Genomic DNA, 20,666 nt, shown 5'->3' with positions numbered 1-20,666 from the left:
TCAAAAACATACATTTTTAGTTTTCTAGTTGAAATGTCAAAATACAGAATATGCACATCAGAAAAAGCTGACCATCTGAGCCCTTAAAAAACCAAGCTGTTTACAGATGCTTTGAATTGGCCAGTAGAGAAATTAAATTATTAGTGACATCAGCTCATAAATAAATTTGTTACTCTACCTGAATGGGATCTGTAGTTCTGGTACAGCTGATAAATCCTTTTTGGTTTCCTAACACGCTGCTTTTTGTTCACAGAGTTCTTGCTAGCATAATGAAACAATGACCTCAAATCACTAAAACGAAAAGCAACTCCTTTCATTATGCTCTGGGCAGTGTCACCAGTTAGAAACATGGCATTAGGGTCATTGATGCATTTCATTAATAGTGCTAGCTCAGCTTGGGTGAAATCCTGGATCTCATCACCATAAAACTCATGGATGGACCATGGCAGCTCCCTGAGCTTTGAGAGTCTTTGAGATAAATTATACAGCAAATCTTCTTCATCAAAGTAACCTCTCTGCAACCGTATCTGCTGATAGAGACAAAAGAGGTGATAGATTTCACTCCTGTCTTCTGTGAAGCTTGGTGCTCTCTTTCGGCCTAGCTTTTTGTACTGCTCCTCAGTAAGTTTGCCCCCAAAGGAACTGAATGCCTCAAAGGAGCCCTTCAGAAATGATTTTATTTCTTTCCAAACCAGTGCTGGATTGTAAATGCTTTTGCCTTTGATAATTTTTGGCCAGATTTCATTTGCAAATACATCGTAAGTCACAAAAGTCCGTGGATCACTTTCCCTAGAGTATGCATCTACTGCTCCTTCATGTTCTGTTTCAATATTACCTTCTTCACCCTCATCTTGCCAATTTGGTACCACCAACTCTTCCTGAGGGCTCCAACCAACAATGGTTCTCTTAAGGCTTCCATCTTCATTTCTTGGGAAAAATGGGTCAGGCATGGACGCATCGAGTAACAGCAAAAACCGCTTGGAGGTGATGAAGAGTGGAAAATTTTCATCTTTAACGTCTTGCAGCTTGTGAACATTTGGCTCAAGAGACTTGAAGTGACTGGTTATCTTGGAAGACTTGCTAAGCTCAATGAAATTCTTCTGAACTTCTTGGCACAAGACAGGATTTTTTGTCACAAAGATCTGGTGCAGGTGCTCCAGCGTATTTGATGCTTCCGGGCTATGCATCTGGTCGTCTTCATGGTCATCACATGAATTAATTTCCTCAGCAGCTGGGCCCACAGGAACATTTTCATCCTCGTTGTCCCGGTCTTGCTCATCACTCACCTGCTTCTCGCTCAAATCCTCACTGTCCTGTTTTAATTCACTCTCTTCCTTCTCTAACCTATCTTTTTCAGCCTCACTGCCCTGTCTTTGCTGCCATGTTTGCCTCTCCAGCAGAGGACTATTTGCCAAGGTGGATTTTTCCCAGTATGAAGAGAATTTCTTCCAAAGCCTATACAAGCAACAAGTCGTCTTCCCTGTCCCACTTCGTCCAATTAAAATTATTGGTTCCATGGGCTTTGGGTTGAGATCAATTACTGCATACTCCAACTCCCCAACTCGGAAAGGGTATTCAACAGCAGAATGCACATCATTTATAATGTTAAGTGCCATGTTAGTACTGAAGCTGTGAAATTTCATTATATTGTATTCTGCTGGACTGGCCGGAGGGAAATACTCAGGTACAGGACGTTCTTTTGATTTTTCTGCCTCTGGATCTTCAACATAACAACGTGGGACACGTTTCTGTGTTGTCGTGCTATGGTTCTGCTGTCCTTCATTTATGCCCTTGAGCTTTTTCCTCAAGATGCAGGCTAAACCACGATTATAGGAAGTACATATATTATCTAAGACATGGTTCAGCTTGCAGTGGTCAAGAACAATGGCCCAAATTCGGATTATTTCTGTGTAAACTCTACCCGATCTTCCTGTAAGAGTTTTTGCCTCTTCTGTCTCCATAATCTTTTCTGCACTCTCACTGCAACGAGGAGAAAAGTCGATTGCAAGTTCCCATAGCATTCTTGCACCTTTGTCCAACTTGGATTCATACAGTTGGATATCAGCTTTCAAGTGTTTCAGTGGCTTCTGAATGCCCTTAGTCCATTCCCCATTGCCAAGCTGCTTAATAGTCATGATAGTTTTAGTTTTCAGATAATGTGGCACAGCTTTGCTGTTCAACATCTTCAGTGTTTCAGGAGTGCACTCTATTTCCCAGGTCATGTTATCAAACTCCTGCACATATTCTTCAATATCCAGAATCTTCCCCTTCTCTTCCTCTGGTTCTTCCTTCTCTCCATTCGGCAGGGCCACACTCAATTTCTCTGCTCCCTTCTTTCTCTCCCAATCACTTCCTTTTCCCCTAGGACAAGCTATGCTTCCACCAGGTTGCGAGGACTTATTTCTTGTCTCTTCCAAATTATTCTGAGTAGAAGATGGCTTTTGTACCATAGGATGATCCTTTCTTAAGGTGTCACCCAATTTCAATTGCTGAATCAAAGCTGTGATTGCCTGCACCAGACTTTCCTGAAGTGTCAAAGTCCTATTTACTTCTTCTTCCTGCTTCTCCAACTTGACTTTTTTTGTCTTTAAAGAACACGAGGGTTTTGTATCATTATGCACTGGATTGCCAGATGGTGCCTTTAATGAGGACCCAGATGAAGAACACCCCGTGCTCTTGGACTGTGAAATCTCAGAAACTGGAATGTGCTTAGATGTTTTAACTGATTGCCCTGCCATATCCTGCCTGGACCTCTTTTTCCCCAATGCATTATTCCATTCAAGTAGCAGTGGGTTGGTTTTTTTAACTCTATGCCTCACATCTCTTCCTAATTTGTTTTTTATACTGAAGTTAATATCAAATTTTGCCAATGACTCCATTATTCTCTTAGTCTGTTTTGATAATCCTTTCTGAAAAATAACATGCATCACTGTATTTCCATCCTCATCTTGTGTGTTTGGATTAAGATACGGAAAGTCAGAAGGTCTTGAAGCAAAGAGACCAAGTAGATAGTCCAGGATGTTTAAACCAGTGTCATCTGAAAGCAAGAGAATAAAAAAACAATCACTTGTTTTGCAAGGGTGATTTGTAGGCCAACAATTTTTAACACCTACTTTCTGCAGCTATTAAATGAAAGCGAATTTGCTCTCAGAAGAAAAAAAACCCTCTACATTTCATGTTTGTAAAACATGCTTATTTGAAATGGGTTGAAAGTGAGCTCTTCTAATACACAAGAAAAACAATGTAATGGCACCAAAGCTTTAAAAATCCCTAGTGCTGCAGCCATCTTCATTGCTTTTTTTAACCTCTGGGTGCACATTTATCTCCCAACATCATCCCTGACTGCTACCCAAGGCAGGCTGGTGACTCGGGCCATCTGGACGAGCACCAGCTCTGGGTAATACTCTGGGGTTATTTGGTTCATTTTAATACACCACCCAGAAGTAATATGCTGCAGCTAACTGGTTTACTAGAAAAATCTGTGGCAAAGCCCAATTATTTCCTGATACTTTAGGTTCCTAGAGCAATTTCCAACACAATAAGATTAGTCCAGTACCAAACTGTGAGGAAAAAAGAACAAAAAAAAAAAAGAGATTCTACAACTTTATGGATTTAAACAAGAAAACACATGGGAAACATTTCATTCCTAACTGCACACTAGTGACACCAGAATCACTGTAAACAAATTTCACCTCAACAACTTTACAGTAAAAAGACTTATAAGAAGGTAATTGTTATTGGATTTAATATTTTGATTTAAAGTTTACAACTGGCAGTATCTATGCTTTTAATTTCTATGAACCTATTAAATTACATGTGTAGGCTTTAAAGATTAATAAATTCAGTATTTTTAAATTCTCTTAATCCTTCAACTCACAAATGCATGTTTTCTTAATTTAAAAATCAAGCGTGACTTTCAGGCTTCATTTGGTAGTTCATCTGAATTTCTTACATTTTTATGTAAACACTACAGTCCTCTCACTCAACCCTCCTCTGAAGAAAACTGCCTTGTTTAAAGCTGAACAAAAACTGGGAAACAGATTTCTAGTGCCACAGATGTCCTTTGAAGTCTGCTGCCATTGCTCTGCATTCTTCTTCCTCTTCATTCATTTACTTCAATTCCACCTGTTCCACATTTTAGAGGGTTTCAAAGAAGACCCTTTGTTTCTAAACCAGCTTAACCAAGCAAGAACATGTTCAGAAAGCAGTAACTGACAAGAGACAGGACAGCTGCTTGATTCCCTCACATCACCTGAGCTGCCATGAACTTTCCTCAGGGTTCCAGCCACCACAACCACAGAGCAGAACACATCAGCTTAACAGAGACTGATGTGTATTCTCTGGCCTGGAAACTCTGGGGGCTGAGACACAGACATCCTGATCTGTTGCTATCCTATCAGTAAACAGAAGCAGAAGAGGTAGTGGGCTGGACCAATAAGAAAAGCAGAGTTTTTCCAACAGTTTCTGTTCCCATCTGCTAAAACCCTCTGTGTCCCCCGGGTCTAGGCACACAAAAGCCTTACCTCCATTTTTTAAACAGATGGAAACTGCAGCATGCAGAGGAGTATCTCCTTGTGCCATGGAGACATTTCGAGGATCTGCACCTTTGGTCAGCAGAAAATATACCAGTTCAAAATACTTCTTTTTGAGGCATATTTGCAGTGGCATTTCAGAGCTGGTTCCAGTCCCATCTGGCAGAGCTGGTGTGAAGCACATGAAAAAAGCAGGGGTTAAATCTGATAAGCCAGATCTGCAAACTACAGAAAGTTCTAAGCAGATCAAGGTACATGCTGATTGCTGAACAGGAGACTTTTTCTTTGTCGTGTTTTTAGATGTATTTTTTAAACAGTTATTCACTATGAAAATCTTCAAAATCTCCTGGTTTCCCATTAACTGAGCAATCAGTCCTCCTCTTATTGTGATAAGAAAACAAAAAGGCCAAAATATATGTTCAAGTAAGTCAACCACTGATTGAAAAAAGAAGCCTCCTTGCACCTCTGGCACTCAAAACACCTGCAGCAGGACAGTGTGTCCATCATTTAAACCTAGCATCAAATTATAAGATGAAATGAAAGATGGCACAGTAATACTAGGGAATAAACTTAATGCAAAACCAGGAAAATTATGATGTCCACACCAAGTAGAGAAGGAAAGCCATCTGGTCATGGCCTCTGGAATCACTGACTTAGTCAACTACTTGCGAAATAACAACAGACCAAACCTAAAGACAGTGCTCTACAGTTTCTACCAGTAAGGATAATTATTACTGATGAGGACAGAGAAATTAAAAAACAAAGAAACTACAAGCAAAAAGGAACAATAATTTTTTGCCTTTTACTAATTCTGACAGCCAATTTTCATTGGAAAAACATCCTCCATCTCATGTACCCTTACTGCTGATCCCATGTCACACACAGATGCAGCCAATGGACAGCATGCTAAAATCTGCTGCACTTTATAGAGAGTGAAAAAACCATATATAGGTATAGCTAAAACTATTTTGCTCCAAACCTGCTAAATAAAATATTGGATCTATTCTCATGCATTAATATTGCAGTTTCTCACCTCCTCGTTCAATCAAGCATCTTATGAGGTGAACTTGCTTATCGTATCCATCACACTGCTGGATAACGTTGCCAATGTCAACATCTGAAAGATTGCAGTTTTTGAAGAGTCCTACACCTGACAGCTCTTCTCCACTGACTTTCCCTTTTAGCAGAAGCAAAACTTGATGCCACATTTTCTTCTCCAGCAATAGTTTTATGAAACTGTTAGCACAGGCACAGGAGATGTTGCAATCCACTCCTTCAGGGATTTCTGAAAGACAGTCAAGACAACGTAACTCACTCAAACCACATAATAAAATCAATCTCACTATAAATTAAGTTCAGAATAACAAACTCGTTAAATTTCAAGTACATAAAAGCAAAACGCAACATTTGCAGCTTTTTGTCCTGATGCTGACAGCCAAGTAAATTTCAACATTTTGATTCACAACACTTAAATTTTGGTGCATGTTCTGGTGGTCCTAGGTGCAAGACACAACAGTAAAAATAAGTAAAAGCACATTGTTTCAGTAATATCATTTGCAGAAACAGGGAAGGGAAGGGTAAGAGCAAAAACTGCATCTTGGCATCGAACACATTTTTCACAGCAATTAAGTTTTGTGAAGTGGAGAAAAGGGAACTTGCTGTACCTTTCACCGAAGACAGTAATTTCAGAAATTGCTTAACTGCATCTTCCTTCAATATGTTTTTATTATGTTCTCCATTTTGAGATTTGTAGAACTGGACAAAGTGTTCAAGAACATCCAGGAAAGAATCTGTATCAGCTTTGGTTCTGGTTTCATTGCTCCCTGTAAAACATCATAGAAGTTGAAAACCTAGTTCCTTTACTGGGATGTTTTCAGGGCATAACAGTTATGCATCATGTCTCAGGGCTCTGAAAAATGCATAGTGGCAGGTTAAAATCAGATGGCTGATTTAGTGCCAAAACCAGTCCTGTGATGGACTTATAGCCCACAAGCAGGCAGAATGCTGCTGTCTAACAGAGATATGATTGTTCAGAATTTAGAGTAAACTAGTAATGTTTTCAGCAGTTTTAACCAGGTGTCCTGAGCTTGTCTGATCCCTCAGTGGCATTTAAGAAATACACCCTCCTAAAAGAAAACAAAGCAAAAAAACAAAAACAAACAAACAAACAAAAGCCAAAAAACCCAAAAAAAGCCAAACGAAAACAACCACACCACACCAAAGTTGTACCAACAAGTTTAAGAGATACTTAAAGGGCACTGACAGATTTTTACTTATATCCTAATAAATGCCCTTTACTGAAAATTAAAAAGGCAAGGTCTGACTTCCTTAAAATCTCTGAGGAATTCAAGCACAAAGAGCAAACAAAGCAATAGCTTTATCCCTTAGGACAAAGGGATAGACAAGTCTAGTTATCTTTTTAGCAACCAGGATTAACCTCAGGCTGTTATCTGTCAAGCAGTGACTTATTCACCAATCCTCTTATTCTTAACTAAGCCCTTGGGGGCTGTACATCTGGAAAAATACCCCAAACCAAAACCAGAACCAAACAATAAAAAAAAACATTAAAGTCAGACTGAACTACCTGGAATGCCAACCAAAGTACTGGGGGGACCAGTCCACCGGGGAACTTCCTGTGTTAGCCTCCTAACTGAGAACCATTAGGCTAAAGACTTTCTGTAAAGCAGGGCAGGAGATCTCTACAGTAAAGAAAGAGGAACTTTGGGAATGTGCTTGTCAGGAGCCATAACGTTTAAGTGCAATGAAAGCTGGTGCTTTCCACAAACTTTTATCCAATACACACATGAAACCAGGGACATAGCCTAAAAACTTTGCTTTTTGCCAAGTCTGATTTGCCTGTGCAGTCTTTTGGTCCATCTGTGTTTTGGTATCTGCATGACATGAGCAAGTTCTTGTTCAAAAAGGTTATGCTTTGGGCTAATGCTGTAACGATGCTAATACAGGGGTTACCTTAAAGTTCTAGCTGGTTTGTGCAAAGGAAAACACATAGATCAGGCACCAAGCCATCTCAGAAAAACTGTACAGAAGAAATGCTTTCAAGGTAAACAATGTCCACACTTAAGACTTATTTTTTAACAGCAATTTAATCTTTGGCTTGAAAAGATCTGCTGCAGGATCTACCTCCTCAGCTCATGGAACTCAGTCTCCTGCAGGAACACCTTGTCCGACCAGCCAGTTCTCATGTGAGTACTCACAGGAGCTTCTCCAAATGGCCTCCTATGACTGAATCCTCTACTCAAAATGTCTTTGGCCCATTACAGTCTCTTTCAGAGCTAGGATGCAAGTAGCAACCAAGCTGTACTGCCATGATGCCAAGAAGTTGCATCCTGCAGGGTCCCTCTTAGACTGCTTCCCATCTCCTGCCCCAGCTAGCACCTCTCCCACCATACTGCAGTACAGGCAGCTCAGGTTTGCTCCATCTGTGAGTGCAGACAAGAAACCATATAAGGGTCAGCCAGTCTCAATACTGTCATCACTAGGATGGCAATGTACAGTTTGTAGGTTTTCTCATTCCCATTTTTGGCACGGAAGAAGAAATTCCCATTATCTGGGCAATCATACTTGATACATTAGTTTCCAGAGTGAAACATTATAAAAAAACCCAGGCAACTCAAAATCCTTTTCAGAGCCGACAGGATATTGTTAAAAAAAACAAACTGGAAACCAGTTTATCACGCCAGTTAATGAAATTTCATATAAGCACTGGAACAATTAAGATTTTTGTCTTTCTGTATGACAACAGGTCATTAGCAAACTGCCTAGAAATATTAATATTTTTTAGAAAGCACTCCGAAGTCTCTCCATACTTGAAGGGTGAAACTAAATTTTAGCACCTATGTTTTAGTTATGAGAGGCTCTCACAGTTTCAGCCTGAAAAACTGCTCAACTACTCCATTCCCTGAAGATGTGTAGAGGTTAAAAATTTTTAAATAATACAGGAGTTTTAGCTGCTTATCACTGATATAGATCAAAGACAGTTAAAACTTTGGAAACTAAGAGCTCTTACTATAATGTGATTTTTTGTTTTAAAATGTCAGCAACATTTCACATATATTTTTTTGCCAATACTTTTTGCTCTTTAAAGCATTTTAAATATGCCTCCAGTAGATTAAAAAATATAATGTTTTATTTTCCAAAAATTAAAGTGAAGGTAAAAGGTTAAAACGGAACAAAAACAAAAAAGAAACAGTTTCTGTGGCAAGGGGAGCCTCATATTTATGGTAAAAAAAAACTCATAGAGGCTTATGGCAAGTTAGAGCAAGTGGTAGTTACTTACTGCACAGTATAACAAGAACAGCAGTTGGACAGCAGTCACCTTCAGGCAAGGACAAAACATTCATCATTCACTGACAGGAAATCAGAATGACAACGCACAGGAAAACTTACATAAAAACCACCCCCTATTGCCAAGTTTGTATCGAAAGGATATAATTTTAAAAGAGGAAAAGCACTCAGTCCATGTAATACCTGTCTGTTTCTTAGAGGAATTCTGTTTCTCAATGTGACTGCTGACTGCTTTTACAGCAACAAAGTTCTTGTTCCTTTTCAAGATATCTATGACATATCTTGATCGTGCATCTGGAACAGTGGGGTCAACTCCAAAATTCAGGAGCATGTTCACGTCATCTGTTTGGCCTAAAACATCAAATGAATAAACATTAGAGGAAGATTAATTCTCATAGTTCAGAGGTTTTGTTCTGCTTTGCGTTTTCGATTTCCTGGCATAAATTCTAGCATAATTTTAATAATAAAAAAATAAATCTATCGTTGTTGTTGTTATTAACTGGGAAATAGGAAGCACAGAAACACAAAGTGACTGGGTGCCTCAGGAGAATCTCCAGACTCTAGGAAACTACACTGTAAATAAAGAAAAAGAAAAAGAAGGGGTTTTACTAGTGTTTGGAAAATGGTTCAATAAACTAGAATATTTCACATGTTCAGGCATGAATATACACAGCTAGGCACTAAGTTTCTATCCAATGCAACATAAACTTTCTTGATAATATCATGACTTTCTTGATAATAAGCCTTACAACAAAGAAGTCTAGTTTGACTAACAGAAGGTTACCTTTCAACAGAAGCCACTGTCCTCTATAGAATTTCACAACAATATTACAGATCACACATAAAATCAATAAATACAAAGGGGACTTAAAGCTCTGATGTAGTATCTAATATTCTGGATGAAGATGACATGCTCACTTTTTGTTGTGCAAGACTGCACTACCCTGGTAAACTACACAGCCCTGCAGGCAGCTGCCTCTATTCCTCTTGCCTCAAAGAGGAACATTTGCTACATGCCAAATGTGCTTTTTTCCTGTTGGAAAAGTGCAGGTGCAATAAAACACCAAGCATATACACACTCTCTCTATATATATACTCAATATATAAAAATATATATATGTGTGTGTGTGTGACAAAAATTATATCTATATAATCTATAAAATATATAAACTTTAATAAATATGTAAAAATATATAATATATACACTACAAAGAGATAAACTTCAGTAATAAAATGTAATTATATTTCTATTCTATAGAAAACATGTAAATACCACTATAAATAAACTAATTTATATCTACACACACATATTCACACATAGTTTCTTCTGGAAACGTAATATGTTATCTAGTAAAAGATGGAAATGCTGCAAAAGGCACGCTACACCTTTCCAGAAAATGAAATTATTTAGCTACAGGCTGTGAATTCATACTATTAAACAAGAATCACCGGGATGCCACCGCAGTTAATGATCTGACAGACCGGTGTTACTCCGCATTCGTGTTTACTACCTGGTGCCACCTAGTGAGTAGAGTAGGAAATACAAGAGGCTAGGCAAGGTACACTGCTAGGTAGGTTTAAAATCTTCATCTATTTAAAAGAACAGGATAAATCTCCAGGTCACCTAATATGATTTCAAGGACACTTTAAAAAGGTGACTTCTACAATTCTAAGACTGCAGCATATTTATGGGAAAATCATAACCAGTCAAACCAAGGAGCCAAGAAAATGGTCCCAAATCAGCTTTACAATTTTAATAGGGAATCTGAGATGTTGAAATATTAGTTACCATTACCAAGTCTGCATTCTGATAAAAGGACTTTCATTTTCTTCCTTACAATGAAACAGTAAATATAGGGTCTGAAATTTTCCTCCATTATTCATTTTTCAACATTTAAACAAAACTCCACACGCACACACACACACAAAATAATTGTATTTACTGCGTTTCTGGGAGTATTCATTGGAAGATGCCACAATATGCAAGAGGGTGCATCCATCTCTGTCTCTCTGATTGAGCCTATCCTTCAAGTCTGGCCTCTGAGTCAGCAACCACCCGAAAAGATGGTTCCTTCCTGCAATGATAAAAAACCCCACTTGTTACAAATAGGAAACATAGCAGAGACAGATCCTGGTTTCCCACCACCACTACCACAGAAGATGATTCTGAATGAAACTTCTACTCAAAGATGAAGCAACATGTGAAAGAAATCATGGTAAGAGGCAGCTGTGTGGTGGGAGACATGACGCTACATTCTCACCAACTCGTGGCAAGTGCAGCTCTGAGGTTGACTCACAACTCTTCAGCACGTATAGAAACTACTGCTCCACACTGAAGTGCCAGGAAGAAAGACTGTATTTTCATCCAGACTGATATATTCATTTCTGAAAGACCTACGTCAATCACACTTCCACTTCAAATCACAGAGCAGAACAATCAGATCAGGTTTTTACTGCTGCCAGGCGCAGATAATCAGAGAGTGTTTATACCATTTCCAAAATAGTGCAAGGTTATACCTGGACGATCTGACCTCTTTAGTTTGAAAAGAAAAAAAGTGAAAAAATGAAAAAAGCTCACCATTGTTTTATTTCAGCTGCAGATGTCACTCACCTGCTTTGATACACAGTCTGATAACAGCATGAAGCGGATACACGCCAATGGTTTCAACTTTTGCCCCAATGGAAATTAGCCACTTGGCCAAATCTGCTACTTCTTGCATCTTCTCACTGCGCCCATACCACCCAGAAGTCTGATAACAAAGAGAACAATTACACCACGTTCTTTTACATACACTAAATTTACATTTCTTTTTAAATCCTATTTTCATGGTTTTTACAGCAAGAATCAGGGGGACAATAAAAATCAAGCCATAGCCACCGTTAAGGTGAAACATATGAGTGAAACAATTCCAGTAGAAGTTCAAAACAAATACTTTTCTCCTAAGAGATAGCTCATAAATATTAAATGAATCTTGCTCTGAAGAGCACTGAACCTGGAGTCTACTTTTTAATATGTATTTCTGTATTTCCTCTCTGTAACTGACTGCAACTTTCTGCCTTATGCTTCTCTATTCAATGTTACTCTGTCTCAGTGCCAAGAATTTCTCTAACTGGGTACTCTGCCTTGAATGATGCACATGGAGGCAGCTACCCCAAAGCAAGAATAGGCTGAAATTGTGAAAAAAGGAGTTGGAGACTGGAGGAAAGAGGTTCAGGGAACTCGAGTAACCAGTCCTTTTACAGCTCAGGAAACCTGTGGGGGGAGACCAGGGCAAAGCCCTATTTTCATACTGCCCAGGAAGCATTTAGCCTTATTAAGACAGCAATGATGATATGACTGCTCACACAAAGAGAAGGTGCCTGAGGAGACAGATTTTTGGCAGATAAATTCCTAGAAGGTGATGTGATAAAATATGGAATTTACAGGGAAGTTGACAGACTGTCCTGGTTTGGGCCAGGATAAAGGTAATTTTCTGTATTGTGATTTTGCTTTCAGCTGAGTCTCTTGTTAGGAGCTGCACTTGCTGAAATTAACAGCAAGGTTCTCAGTCAGTGTCTGCTTCTGGGACTGATAACACTCCATGTTTATACTTATGGCTAGAGACTGGTGTGCAGAGTCAAGGACACTGCTCAGCTCTGAGGAACATTTTGCCCTCTGGAAGGAGAGAAGGAGTAAAAAGGTCACACCTGAAGCCCTCCCTTAGGGAGGAATGGACAAGATAAATTACCAAAATTGACCAAAAAGAGTATTCCATCCCATACACGTCATAGTCAGTATAAATTTGAGGGATCACGAGGGTCAGTTCGCTTCCCTTCCTGCTTCCCCTTCTTCCCCTGTCCCTGTTTGCTTCAGCATCCTGGAAGGATTCCATCCGTTGCTCTGCCTGTGGTCCTGATCCGTGCCAGCCTGAATCCCTGTGCTCCTGCCTCCAGCTCCTGACTGCTGCCAACTACAGGAGTCCAGCCTGGACTTTCCCAGGGCTGCCCTGCAGCCTCAGGGGTGATGTGAGAGTTATTGGGGGAAAAGGGGGAAGGAACATGGTATCAATTTTCCTGTATATTTGTATATATTTAGTAATTTTTCCTATTTATCATTACTGTTTCATTAAAGCTGTGTAGTTTAGTTTCCAACCCATAAGTCTCTCTCCCTTATTCTCTCTCCTTTCTTTATCAGGGAGGGGAGGAGGATTAATAGAGAGCATCTGTCATTTGGTTTAATTGCCAGGCCAGTGTTAAACTGTGACACAGACCAAGACTGAAAGTACACAGGCTTAGCAGAAGGCAGATAAACTGAAAAATGATGTTCCAGCAAGGACTTAATGAACACAAAAGCACAGCCCACAAGGGGTGCAACAATCTGGGGAACTCTGGAGGTGGGCAAAGGAAACTCAGATGGAAATTGATGTATTATGCCAGAAGGATCAGGACATGAGGGGGTGCCTCAGAAACAGTGTTCAGACATAATTTCTCTATTTGTGCCAGTCATCTTTTTAAATAATCATTTTTCACACATGTTTCCAATATCCACAAATAAAACTTTTTTTCTAACACTTCATGCCAAATTTTGTCTGGCAAGAATTACTGTGTGTGCAGAGTTACAAAATTAAAATACAACAAATTACAGGGATTACGTAGTGGCAGCAGGGGAACTCTGAGTTGTCAGAAAGCTACATTTTCTAATTTTTGAAAAAGAGAAGCAGTGCTTAGGCTTCCTTCATCTTAATTCCATCATTCTTCTCCATGCACAACAAAGCCACTAGAATAGCTAAGATTGATGTGGCCAGTTCAGCAATGAAGGACACACTATTTTGCAAAGGCAGTAAGCTTTTATCCTCCTCTTGTTCTCCCAATGAGGTATTTTGGTTTGCTTCCCTAGGAAGAAAGGTTTTTTTGCAAAGACATTCTAGAGGTGTCCCCTGCTGCAATACCATGCTTTCCTGTCAGTGTGAGAAGCACATTCATGCCTTGGAGGACTGACTGCTTTGCTGCTGTGCCCCAGGCCAGGGTGTTGCTTGGTGCTGCAAAACACAGTAGCAGCAGCAAGCACTAATCCAAGGCTCTCATGCCTTGTCCACACCACAGTTATGCTGGCTCTAGCCACAATCTCACTGCTGCTTGGCCATAGGCCTGGCTCACCCAGAACCAAACCCTGACCCACCTTCCCTTTCCACAAAGAACTGAGCAAACACACTAGGGATGATGGAGGGTAGCACCAAGTCCCCACACAGGCTACTCCACTGGCACTAACACAGCACACTTGCTTAATGCTAGCTAACCAAGGCATACTTGTGTATGCTCACATGCTAATTCCTCTGCTATCTCTACAAACACGCCTGTCCCCTCCTCTTTCAGAATTACTCCCCCTTCCTCTGTCAGGCACCTAGCCGAAATACATTTATGAAAAAAGCCTCTGATTGAAATTATTCTGGCAGAAGTACAACAAGCACTCTAACAGCCAAATGGCACACTCTGCTATGTTCCAGCAATATGCCTTACACTGCTCGTTTGCCAGCCTGTAAATGCCAAGCACATGTACTGTGTAGCCTAGAGTTAACATCCTCAAAACTTCCATCAGGAAAAGAGGTGCTGTAAGGAATCTGGTATACTTCAGCACAAAGCCTAATAGAATTTCTCTATTAATATCTAACTGTTAACTTTTGAAAGAAGTAGGTGACATAGAGCAGAACAAAAAAAATGGAAGAATAAAACCCAGAAAGAGATAAGAGTTCTTTCATGATCCATAAGAAGTGCTTTATGTAACAGCAATTGAAATGGGCTGGGCATCCCCTGCATGGTAACACACATACACTGTGAAATGCCTTCAGAAAGCTGCTATGTTACTGCTGTGGACACCACTGTTCCCAAGCGTCAGAGATGGCAAATCACTAGCAGCTCCTAGGTCTCAGGGCCTCTTGGCCCTGGTTCCCAAGGGGCCAGAAGCAATGCTTGCACACTGCTTCATGCATTCAGAGTATTTTGCCAGGACATCCATGCATATACCCCAGTGTGCAAGACACAGCTCATGCATCAGGCAGGCACAGCCCACCAGCAGCAAAGTATGTGTGAGCATGGCAGGTTCTGAAAGCTGGAAGATTTTATTGTATCCTGCTAGCAAAGAAAACTTTGGAGGTTTGCAAATGCTGCAGGACATGAGGAATCACAAGATAAAGGGAGCACATTTCAGAAAAGCAGCATAAAGATCAAATTCTGATGTTCGGAGGTGCCACCATCTCAGTGAAAGGTATTAGGAATTGAGGCTGCTTGGTCTATGACTACGTTTCCATCTTGCAAAAACTCTCCAAGTCATTTGGAAAGCATCAAAGTCTTTAAGGAGAATGTTCAGCAATTAGTGCCTAGGTATAAAACACCCTACCAAAATTCTGGGGTGTTGAGGGAAGGGAAAATTCCAACGCTGCACCCCGCCCAACTACCTGCAATCATACATGAAGCAGTCCAGAGACAGGCTAGTCAAGCATAAAAATACCCTACCCCATGTGTGCCGTAAGTTCTAGTGGCTGGAGAACATATTCAACTTCACTGATGTCAGACATTTTTAAGACTTAAATTGTCAGGTTACAAGAATGACATTAATAGCTTGCTGTACCTGAAAGGAAGATGTCTCCTTTTTTTGATAAAATTAAATTAAATATTACATACAGAAAATATGCAAAATAAGGATTTTTTTACTTCTCAAATGAAAAGTAAGTGGATGATTTAACTTAATCATATACAGTTCATTAGTTATTTTCAATTTTATGGAAAGTCACTCACTAAAGTGAACAGGAAGAAAAGAAATTAATTAATGAAAAGGAATGGTTTTTTACCTCAAAGAGAGTCTTCAGCGATAACTTGTTGACTTTGAGATTGGCAGGCAACTCCTTCTTCTCAGACAACAACAACAGACAAGACTGAAAAAAAGTCCCACACATTAGTGGTCTTACAAGCACACTTAAACTTTGTCTTTCATTTCTTCATCAGATCTTGAAGGAAAGCAAACAAGGGCTAACAACATTTCAGATCTTTTTTTAAGCTCCTAACAGATTACTGATTCTCCCTTTTTATTTTTAGCTGAATTAATGTAATACATGGTAGATGATGGGAAGCTATGACTTAAGAAGTTTCATCTTTGAAGTGACCCTTCACTTTAGGAATGGACCTTTACATTCATGGGCTGAAATTCCCCAGCTACACCAACATTCGGAGCAGAGAGCAAGAAATGCATAATTCATCTTTCTCTGTTTTCCCAGGCTCCGTAAAAACTTTGCACTACTCTTTGAAAACCCACCTAGCTTCACCAGAAGACAAGGGAAGAAGTACAGAAGTCATCTACCTGGACTTCTGTAAGGCCTTTGATATAGTCCCCCACAATATTCTGAGCTCTAAAATGGAGATATGGATTTGATGAGCAGACTACAGGATGGATAAGAAATTGACTGGACGGCTGCATCCAAGGAGCTCAGTGTTTAAGTGGAAAACAGTACCAAGTGGTGAACATCAAGAGTTTGTACTGGGACCCATACTATTGAATATATTCATCAACATCAGAGACAGTGGGACCTCATCACTCAGCAATTTTGCAGATGACACCAAGCAGTGATGCAGCTGACAAGCTTGAGAGGAGAGACACCATCCAGAGAACCCTTGGCAGGCTCAAGAAAATAGCTCATGAAAACCTCATAAGGGCCAACAAAACCAATGACAAAGTTCTGCACCTGGGTCAGGGCAGTCTCAAGTATCCCTACAGACTGCAGGATGATGAGATTGCAAGCAATCCTATGGAAAAAAGATTTAGGGTTACTGGTGAATTAAAAATTGACTATGAGCTGCCAGTGTGCTCTCCTAGTCCCAAAAGCCAATTGCATCCTGGACTGCCTAAAAAGAAGTGTGGCCCTCAAGTCCAGGGAGGTGACTGTACCCTTCTACTCCACTCTGGTGGGACCCCACCTACCATACTGCATCCAGCTTTGGGGTCCCCAGCACAAGAAGGACATGCACCTGTTGGAGCAGATCCAGAGGAGGGCCATGAAAATGATCAAAGGGCTGAAGCACCTGTCCTATGAGGACACGCTGAGAAAGTTGGAATTGTTCAGCCTGGAGAACAGAAGTATCTTGGGAGATCTTATTGCAGCCTTCCAGTATATAAAGCAAACTTCTAAGAGACTTTTTTAATAAGGCCTTTACTGACAGGGCTTAAATTGGGACATAAGGAAGAATTTTTTTACCATACATGTGGCAATACACCAGAACTTGGTATGAGAGAAGATGTGAGTGCTCCATCATTGCAACTGTTCAAGGCCAGGCTGGACAGAGCTTTAAGCAACCTGATCTAGTGAAGGATGCCCATGCCCACAGCAGAAGGCATGGATGGGGAATGTGGGGCTTCAGTCAGTCCACCACAGTCTCTCTCTGTTGATCCCTCCTCCTTATGCTTCTTCCCTGCTCCCGGTCCTCCCTGGGCTGCAGTTCTGGCAAGAGCATGCAGCTGCTCTTGTGGTCCCACCACAGACCACAAGGAAACTCCTGCTCCAGGCCTGAGGAAACTGATTACCCCTCTGTCCTCTCCTTCTCCAATCTTGGTGCTCGCCAGGCTCTTTCTCACTTTTTCCTCCACCCTCACTCTGCCAGGCAGCATTTTGCCTTCTTTAGAACAATCTTCACCTGAGGTGCCACCATCATCTTCTCTGAGGGGTTCAGCTGTGCCCTGAAGTGGGTCTTCTGGAGCTGGCCAGGTCTGACACAGGGCAGCCCCAGCCTCTCCTAGCAGAGGTCCCTGCAGCCCTCACTGTCAGCACCCTGCCACTGACACCCAAGTAATTGTGACAATGATTGATTTTTTTTTGTTTTTAAACAGTGATCATAGAAAAGAGTGTTAATATAATCTCAGGTGATTCACCTGATTTTTCTAAATGATATGGTTTTGTTTCATAGCCATGTACTTTCACTGAGATGCAATGTCTTTCACAAACAGCTTCAAAAGTCCAGCTTGTCATATAGAAAAAAAAGCAAGAGGTATCACAAATAAATATGTATTTTCTTTTATCCTCTAATTTCTTTCAAGAATAACACCACCAAATGGCATCTTAATTGTAACAGACACAACAGTAAGACATAAGTGGGATTTTCAAGCTCGCTGTATCACCCCAAGAAACAAATTTCAGAAATTGTTTATCACTAGAAATCCTTTTCAAGCCTTAGAAATCAAGACGTTTGAAGCAAGGAACATAAAACATCAATTGTTTTGGATTTTAAAGGTAACATGAGCTTACCCTGAAGAGGTAAGACACGAGTGCCTGCAGCACAGCAGCAGGTAACACAGTGACAGACTTACCCTCCACATCCCTTTCTGGGCCAACCTTTCTATCACCACCTGCCAAATCTGTGCATCAAATCTTGAGCTGAAAATATAATCATATGCAGGGCGAAAACTTGGTGGAAAGTATAGTTCATCTGCAGGAATAAACAATGGAGAAAACAATTTAGTATACACAGCACTCCTAAAGCTGGGGTCCTACTTAAATTACTTCACTGCTCTGTAAGAGTTTAGCATTGATACCCAGGAGAATGCAAAATGGGGGTTTAAATATGCCTGGACAGGACACTGATACAGCACCCTGTTACCAGCAGCCAGCCTTTACTAAACAAGAGGGGAAAAAATAATCCCTGCCCTGAAGAAACACCTTTAAGTGTCAAGACATTGCTAAAACTAGTCAAGGTACTTAACGCAGGTTTGCAAGTTCAAGTAAATGCAGCAGGGGCACAACTCAAAATCTCCTGGCACATCCACAGGCTCAATCAGGTGAAGCCTGTGAACTGGACAAAAAAGCAAGTAGAGGAGAGGGCAGGAAGACCTAGGATGGACAGTGCTCAAAAAACCCCACACAATCCACAGAAAAGCCAAATTCCCTCTTTTCATTGCTGCCCATTACTAACTTACGAGAGTCCCCCACACTGCACTGTAAACTCAGGCTTAAGATGAGTATTTTTTAATTAGTTTCAAATCTACCTAGCTAAAAAAAAAACAAAACACTGGACAAAACCCACTAAAACCGTATGGGTCTGGAGCTCCAAAACTCTACACTTGTCTCTCTAACTTCGAATTTCTGCAACTGACTTGTTCTTGTGAGACAACACACTCACCTCCCTACAGAGCATTTTGGGACTGTTGGCAACTGCTGTATACAAACTGGACAAAATTCATGACCTGCTTGGATTTGGCTACCCAACATATTCCTAATCCTCAAACAGACCTGCAGCATTAAGGACTAAATGAGGATCTCAAGAAGGATGCCCAATCATGGATTTGTGTAGTCATCACTACCAGAACACTCCCAGAAAAATTTAAGCTCTGAATTTGAGTTTACCATTGACACTTATGAAGATTCCTGCTACAAAATCAGCAACTTGACTCCAATCTGCAGATGTATTCAGGAGAATCAAACCTTTATGAAACATTGAAATCGCCTGATAAGTGTCTGATAACATGATGAGTGAGTGGCCAGCTCTGTAATAAGCCTGAGAAAGGAGGAAAAAAAAATGACCACATTGTTGGGAGCATACTCAGAGACCTTCAGTACAAAACCAAATGTTACCTTTTTTCCCCTAAATTCTCTAATTATGCTATATAAATTACATGCAATAGTATTTTTACATCTTCTTATATACAGATCCAAAGAAAGTGCAATAAACATTGAAATTCATAATATACTACTGATGTCATCAGAGATACTATGAGAGAGTGATGAATCCTGGCATACAGACCTTGGAAAACAACTACAGGATGAAAAACATACTGTTAGCAACTGTAATTTAATCCCCTCTGGACAGGATTTTTGCCACAAAGTCCAGAATGAATGCTTATAACCTCATGTCACTGCATTTTGCATATTTATCACAATGCATATATATTTTTCAGTCAATAGCACCTGAATATGTTCATATTCACCACTGAACTACATGGTACTGTCTCAAAGTGGAGTCAATTTGTTCAAACCAGATTACTGGCAGGCTGCAACACATCATCACAGGCTGTAGATTTTTGCAGACAACTTTGCCATATCTAAATCAAATGCCTTCTACTAAAGCCTCTGGGAGGTTGTAGCAGTTATTCCATACAATTATTTATTGTACATAAAAGCTAATCCAAGTGTATATCTCTGTATCATAAATACTGTACAAATGTTACCTATTCCTAACAAATAAGAACTTGACTCAGTGTTTATTTAATCAATGAGTGCTTAATCACAAGCATGCCTAAGTGTATTGTTCTATTCACTGTAAATACAATACAACCTTGATTACCACATACTGTTCCCAGGAAATGTAGGCTTACTAACATGTAAAGAATATTAGAGCACACTGCCCAAGGGAACCTTCACAGCAAAGTCCCCACTACAGACACAACTACTGTTAGTGACATCTGTACCATGAGCCAGACTCTGTAAGATCGCAAAGCACAGAGCTGGTGAACTTCACTATGGACAGGATCTGTGCAGAATCCTGTGGCCTGGCCAGCAGACTGGCCAGCGTTGATTCATCCCCAGGTCTCCAGCATCACAAAAGCACATGAGATTTTACTACTTGCCTGAGATATTAACAAAAGTTATCTTTCTTGAAAGCACTGGTGCCTCTCTTGTTGAGATCCAAAAAGAACCAGATCTCCTGGTGCAAGAGAGCTGCTTCATTTTATCAGAAGTACTATTTTAGTAATGATGATGCAAAGGGTTAAAACTATCTAGCCCAGCAACAATGGATGGGCAGGCAGGATGTTGCCAGGCAGAATGTGGCCAGGAAGGGCATTGCTGGGCAGGATACCTCTGATTTATTGCAAGG

General features: G+C 40.3%; 1 protein-coding gene across 1 annotated transcript in view; it reads right to left on the bottom strand.

The window, feature by feature from the left end:
- TRANK1 (tetratricopeptide repeat and ankyrin repeat containing 1) overlaps window positions 1-20,666 on the bottom strand; it is a 54,812-nt gene that overhangs the window by 21,763 nt on the left and 12,383 nt on the right. Inside the window, exons 4-13 of the mRNA XM_030445422.1 lie at window positions 19,199-19,349; window positions 18,166-18,284; window positions 15,662-15,745; window positions 11,449-11,587; window positions 10,781-10,912; window positions 9,021-9,188; window positions 6,197-6,355; window positions 5,566-5,817; window positions 4,524-4,700; window positions 179-3,037 (exon numbers count right to left, since the gene is read on the bottom strand). Coding sequence (XP_030301282.1) covers window positions 179-3,037; window positions 4,524-4,700; window positions 5,566-5,817; window positions 6,197-6,355; window positions 9,021-9,188; window positions 10,781-10,912; window positions 11,449-11,587; window positions 15,662-15,745; window positions 18,166-18,284; window positions 19,199-19,349 — 4,240 coding nt within the window. The remainder of the gene's footprint in view (window positions 1-178; window positions 3,038-4,523; window positions 4,701-5,565; window positions 5,818-6,196; window positions 6,356-9,020; window positions 9,189-10,780; window positions 10,913-11,448; window positions 11,588-15,661; window positions 15,746-18,165; window positions 18,285-19,198; window positions 19,350-20,666) is intronic.

This window comes from Calypte anna, chromosome 2, assembly GCF_003957555.1.
Source record: "Calypte anna isolate BGI_N300 chromosome 2, bCalAnn1_v1.p, whole genome shotgun sequence".
In the NCBI taxonomy this organism is placed as follows: Eukaryota; Metazoa; Chordata; class Aves; order Apodiformes; family Trochilidae; genus Calypte; species Calypte anna.
The sequence above is the reverse complement of the archived record's forward strand: the minus strand, read 5'-3'. Positions and strand labels throughout refer to the sequence as shown.